The 6,226-nt window shown below is 46.2% G+C and overlaps 1 protein-coding gene across 7 annotated transcripts in view; it reads right to left on the bottom strand.

Moving 5' to 3' along the window:
- The window catches only part of LOC126999973 (uncharacterized), a 22,363-nt gene extending 16,677 nt beyond the window's left edge, over nt 1-5,686 (bottom strand). Inside the window, exons 1-2 of one of the 7 annotated variants that reach the window (XM_050863288.1) lie at nt 5,552-5,686; nt 2,816-3,115 (exon numbers count right to left, since the gene is read on the bottom strand). In XM_050863288.1, the coding sequence (XP_050719245.1) occupies nt 2,816-2,952 (137 nt within the window). In that variant the 5' untranslated portion in view covers nt 2,953-3,115; nt 5,552-5,686. Of the gene's footprint in view, nt 1-2,815; nt 3,116-5,501 lie in introns of all 7 variants that reach the window. The other 6 variants (XM_050863290.1, XM_050863289.1, XM_050863295.1 and 3 more) reach the window with 6 other exon arrangements.
- Between the last annotated feature and the right edge of the window lie 540 nt (nt 5,687-6,226).

The following is a 6,226-nucleotide window of genomic DNA, read 5'->3' as shown; positions in this document are numbered from 1 at the left end:
TTTTTTTCATGGTTTCCTTTTTTTTTTTTTTCTTTTGCCCTTGAGCTGTTGCCTTTGCTTAAAAAAAATTGCAAGGTGACATCATACCCTACGCAATACTCTAACCGGTGAACAGGTAAATATAATCACCCAAGGAAATAAGTGTAAATAAAATCCTGACATGACAGACAAAAACAATCTATAGAAGTAAAAACAAAAACATCTCTTCTCTGTCCTTTCCTTCCTGCCCCTTCTCTTATCTTCCTTTTCCTTCCTGTCCCTTCTCTTCTTTTCCCTGTCCCTTCTCTTTTCTTCCATTTCTCTCCATCTCTTCCCTTTCCTTCTCTTCCCATCACAAAACAACACAAGAATTTACAAAGCACTATCACTCCACACACGACATGAACCAACATAAAAACAGGTTAGCAAATATATAAACACAAAGGCAGATAAAGGCACAGGTATAATAGAGACAGGTAAGGCCAGGTATGCAGGCAGCCAAACAGACAGGCAATAGAGCTCGCCAGTGTACCAAGTCAAGTGGCGCTCTGCCCACACAAAAGAATTCCATTAAACTATCCACGCATGCAGTCAAATCTCTCTCTCTCTCTCTCTCTCTCTCTCTCTCTCTCTCTCTCTCTCTCTCTCTCTCTCTCTCTCTCTCTCTCTCTCTCTCTCTCTCTCTCTCACACACACACACACACACACACACCATCATCATCAAAACTGTCACCACAACAATGTAACCACACCACTACACATTGTCATTCATCATCATCATCATCACCATCATGCATAAATCACATCCCAAAGAACGCTGAAAAAAAAAAAAACGTCAGTACAAGTTCAAGGCAGGAGCGAGAGGGCAGAAAGGGAAGGGAAAGGAAATAAGAATGAAAGATGGAGATGCAGAAGGGGAAGGAGAGGAGAGCAAAAATACCGCACAGTGGGATAAAAGAAGGGAAAGAATACTACTTGATAATGTGAAAGGAAGGGTAGAAGGGAGGAACAGTAGGGAAGCTGGAGTGGTAAGGAGGTGAATAGAAGGAGTAAAGGGCAAGGAAAAGGGAGGAGGAATGGAGTTGGGTGAAGGGAAGCTAATCGGTGTAGAAGGAATGGGGAAGAAGAAGAATAGACTTACCAATAAGACTTACCAATAAAATCCACGGGATTTACATATGATCTACATAGATCCTGTTGCCCGCCTCCATATTCATCTGTGTTTTGTGTTTGTCATATTTGTTTTTGAATGATGTTGTGGATGTAGCATTTACTACGTGTTCTGGTAGTGAGTTCCATGTATTTATAACTCTGTGTGTGAAAGTGTGTTGTGTTTGCGTTTTGTTGCATCTCTGTTTGTATATTTGTTTGGAGTGGCCACTTCGTGTTGTGTTTGTGGTTTGGAAAAGTGTGTCTTTGTCAATGTTTTCCATGCCACTCATTATTTTGAAGACTTCGATCATGTCCCCTCTCTCTCTCCTATCCTCCAGCTTGGGAATGTTAAGTCTTCTCAGCCGCTCTTCATAAGGGAGGTTCTTAAGTGATGGGATGATTTTGGTGGCTCTTCTTTGTACTTTTTCTATTCTATTGATGTTTACTCTACCTTGTGGACTCCACACTTGCACAGCGTATTCCAGATGGGGGCGTATGTATGTTCTGTATACACTGGCAAAGCCTTCCTCTGTCCAGTGCTTGAAAGTACGTTTGAGGAGGCCTAACATGCTATTTGCTTTCGATGTTATATTTTCAATGTGATGCATAAATTTTAGATCTTCTGAGAACAGAACACCCAGATCCTTTTCTTCTGTTATTTGATTTATGTAGATGTCTTCCATCTTGTAAGGGTGTCTGTCATTATGGTGGCCAATGTGCATCACTTTACATTTGGGGATGTTGAATCTAAGCAGCCATGTTTTGGACCATTCCATCAGTTTGTTGATGTCTTCTTGTATGGTGTTCTTTTCTGCAATTGTGCTGCTTTTGCCATATAATTTTGTGTCATCTGCAAAGAGTTTGCATTGTGAAGTAATGTTGATAGGGAGGTCATTTATGTAGATCAAGAAGAGCAAGGGTCCCAGTACGGAGCCCTGGGGTACTCCGCTGGTTACCCTGGCTGGAGCGGACAAGGCTCCATTCACCCTCACCTTCTGGACTCTGTTTGCGAGGAAGTCTTCAATCCAGCCGAGTATGTGTCCCTTAACACCAGTTTGATGGAGCTTGTGGATGAGTCTCTTGTGTGGCACAGTGTCAAAAGCTTTTTCAAAGTCAAAATAGATTATATCAAATGGGTGGTTGTTGTCGTGCAAGTCTGACCAGTCTGTGATTGCAGTTAATAAATTTGTAAGGCAGGATCTTGCTTTTCGAAAGCCATGTTGATTGTCGCATAGGGTTTGTTTTTCTTCATAATTGGTTATCAATGTGTCTCTTACTATTTCTTCTAAAACTTTGCATAAAATACTTGTGAGGATTTAGTGAAGGGAAGCCAAGGAATGTAGAGAGAAGGGGAAGAAGGGGAGCACAGTGAAGGGTAAGGAATGTAGAGGGGAGGGGAAGGGGAAGAACAAGTACATTATGATAGGTACTGCAATAAGGAGGAGGAGGAGTGAAGTACAATAAAGTTTAGGAATGTAGAGCGAAAAGGGAAGAGGAAAAAGGGGAACAGAATGAAGGACAGCTAAGGAATGTACAGGGGAGAGGGAAGGGGAGGAACGGGCATACACATTATAATTCGGGTAAGGAGGAGCAAAGTACATCGAAGAGTAGTTAAGGAATAAAAAGAGAAAAAGAAAGGGGGCACATGCACATTATAACACTGCAGTAAGTTCGGGTCACTCACCTGCACGGGCCGCACCAGTGGGCCGAGAAGTAGAGGCCCAGCACCCTGTCAGTGCCACACACGTCATTGAGCTGCACGGGGCCACTGTGTCCCTGCACCGCCTCCCCGATGCTCTTCACCAGTGACGGGTGAGCCATGTCGCCGCACACACGCACTCGCCACTCCACCACCACACTTTGCTCTCACTCACGACCACCGGGATAGCGACAGCCGCCCTATACACATACCACTTCAGCCGCCAGCCACCACGTGTCAGAATAGTTCAGGGTGATTACTACGTACGGCCTTGGATAAATCTACCTTCACCAAGACGGAGAAGAGTTAGGATTTAGTTACGAGCGTGAAAGGGAAGCGTTGAGTGGATGTGAAAGGTTGCAAGGAGAAAAGGTTACGGGTTTTTTTTTTAGAGGTATTCCAAAAGTCACGAAAATAAATAATAAGGGCGAGAGCCAAGTCTGATGCGAGGTGTTAAGACTAATTGAGACGCGATATCCTAAAACGCCTTTGATTAACCAGGAAAGTGATACCGTACGACATGGAAGCTAACAAAAGGAAACAACTAAAAAAATACAGTGCAGAGTACATGCAAACAAATTAGTACCTTTAGCTGCACCCAGGTATATATGTAAATTCATGTTTAGCCTAGTAATTTTCACTAACGAGAAATTTACCAAGTTAGGCTACGTCACTCCTCTTAATGAACAATGCACACGGTCTTACTTCAGTATTATGCATCGTAAATCCCTTCACACCACCTTCCCACCTATACTCAAGCACCTCCTGCACCGCTTTTCATCTCATCACGTCTGTCCGTCTCCTCCTCCCTCCCTACTCCATTTTCTCCTCGTCCTCGTTCTCCCTTTCCCGCTCCTCGCCGACACACTCAGACACGCACGCTACAAGACGCACGCCGCAGCTGCCTAAACTTGGTCTTGATATACACCGCTTTACAGAGATTCGCGCATCACAAAGGCAGGAGAATATTTGCAATGCAGACTCATACCCGGACTCACACCCCTTATCAATCTTCCTAAGTACACAGTAGCTCCATCCTACATTTTGACGTTATATGCCGTAATAACAGAGATCCCCGTGCTTCTTTTTCCATTGTTACAGTGTAAAGCTCGGCAGGAATGGCCTAAATAGCAGTAACGAAAGCCTCTCGAGTCTTAAAATTGAATTATCGACATTAATAGCACAGTAGATCTTGGGGTGGGCGATGCATGTCACGCGAGGGGCTTGGGGGCGAGAGAGGGGGCAGAGCAAGAGGGGGCGTGAGGTGGGGGTGGGGGTGGGGGAGGGTTAACCAGACCTCTGCTCACAATACACTCAACTATTACAACTTCCACCACATCCTCGGGGTTCTCAGCTGCACCGGAAACTCAAGATTTAAGAGGTAAACTTCCTAATGCTCACCTCGCAGGATACGACTCTACCTGTACCGCAAGTCTACCTGTGTTGCACCTCACAACGTCGCTTCAAGGCTCCTAAACCCACCCTCCACGGGATTGGTTCTGGGTACGTGGGTTCCAGGTGGTTTCTCAAGGTTTAGCAAACACGTGTGTTGGGCCAGGCAGGGACCCCAAGCAGCGCACCTCCCTCCCTCCCTTTGCGTGCCCCCTTCCCACTCTCCCTCCGTGCCTCACTCCTCCCTCGACACAAGCGTTGACACCCTCGGAGAAAGTGTGCATGCAGGCAGCCTACGTCCTCTGCAGCCTCGTTCGTCTTGATGGTCTTGGTAGTGGGTATGTGACCTCCTCTCACCCTCCATCAGCCAGCTAGAAAACGTCTCTCCTCCTCCATAAATTAACTCCATGAGGGGCTGAGTCTATACTGCAATACTTCCCAACTATCATTAACCCATAAAGTACCTGGTTGGTATACGGTCTGCCCTCCCTTCCACCAGCCAGGCCAGTCTTCACCTCCTTGAACACACCCCATGAATCTTATCTTCATGCTACAGTGCTTCTACCCTTTGCCAAATGCATAAGATAGTTACCAATACCCTATATGTTTGTTTACCCCGCTATTTCCTTTCTCAAATACGTCTATCTGTAGTCTAATGCGAAATGACAGCTACCAATATCACTGAAAACCTCTGCCATCCTTGTTTACAGGTTTAGAGTTACTAAGCTTCCTATAGATAAATTAAACAAGTAAATACCAAATACAGAGGACCTAGTGCCATGTGAAACTCATCACGAAGTCTTCCTAACCAAACAAATGTCAAAACCTCCCTGTCCTTACATCTTCCCCGCTCGCCACCGTTCCTGTCTGCAACCCTCCCTCCCTCTCTCCCTCCTTCCCTGCCTGTACATATATGACATCACTGACCTAACCCACTAATAAACTCAGCTGGTGTCCTTCCCCCTAACACATCCCTTCTTCTGCCTGTCTATCATGAGGGGGAAGCGTTGACAGTTGAGCCTCTCACCCCCTTCCCTCGCCAATATGATAACTGCACACCCACCACCACTAACCACCTTTCCAGGCACCACTACACGTTTGCTTGCCTCTCCCGCCTAGTCTCTTCCTTTTCCTCTTCCCGCCCTAGTCCGTCCCTATTCCTCTCCTCTTCCCGCCCCCCTTCCTCTCCTCCTCCTCCCGCCCTCTTTCTCTCCTCCTCCTCGATCTCTAGAAACGTTTACAAGCACCGCGAATTCGACACAGCGGCGGGTCTCCTCACACGGGTTGTCACGCCCGGCAGAGGGAACACAGGGCACGGTGATCCAGTACTCGCTTAGGCCGCACTGAAAGACGGGGGCGGTGAAGGGTAAAAGTTCCCCCGCGTGCACACCAACACTGGACGAGAGAACGCGACACCACTCCTCTCGCACGGCCAGCCACTCTCAAACTGGCAGTCGAATTCAACCAGTCAACCCGCGCCGCTGCCACCTCAGTCTCACGTTGTCGTACTCGGGAATTGTAAGTTTCAGAGCCTAAAACTATCGAACCCACACAAATGGCGATATGCATTTTGAGTTAGTGTTGAAAAGGCTGATTATTGATGCTGTTTTGGTAAGAGTTATGGCTCAGAAAACGGATAATCCAGTGCGATAAGTACGATAATTTGTTAGTTTCTTGCCTTCGCCCCCCCCCCCTCCCCCTTCTCCTCCCCCTCCTCCAAGCCAAGGCACAGGTGTCGCCAGTCTACACCGTCATGCACCTTTTTATTCATATTCATGAGTAACGTAAGCTCTTTTCTCCTTTTTTCTGCTACTACTACTACTATATATTACTTCTGCTGCTACATTTTTTCCTCCTCCTCCTCCTCCTGCTTCTTCTTGATCTGTACATCCTTTCCTACTTCTTTGTGCGGTCATTTTTTTTATTTATTTTTTATATCTGATGACTCTCCACCCAACTCAATCACACTCAGCCCAATAAATATACACAGCCCAATTATGCAAA

This window comes from Eriocheir sinensis, chromosome 17 (genome assembly GCF_024679095.1).
Source record: "Eriocheir sinensis breed Jianghai 21 chromosome 17, ASM2467909v1, whole genome shotgun sequence".
Lineage (NCBI taxonomy): Eukaryota > Metazoa > Arthropoda > Malacostraca > Decapoda > Varunidae > Eriocheir > Eriocheir sinensis.
This window is presented reverse-complemented; position numbering and strand designations above follow the sequence as displayed.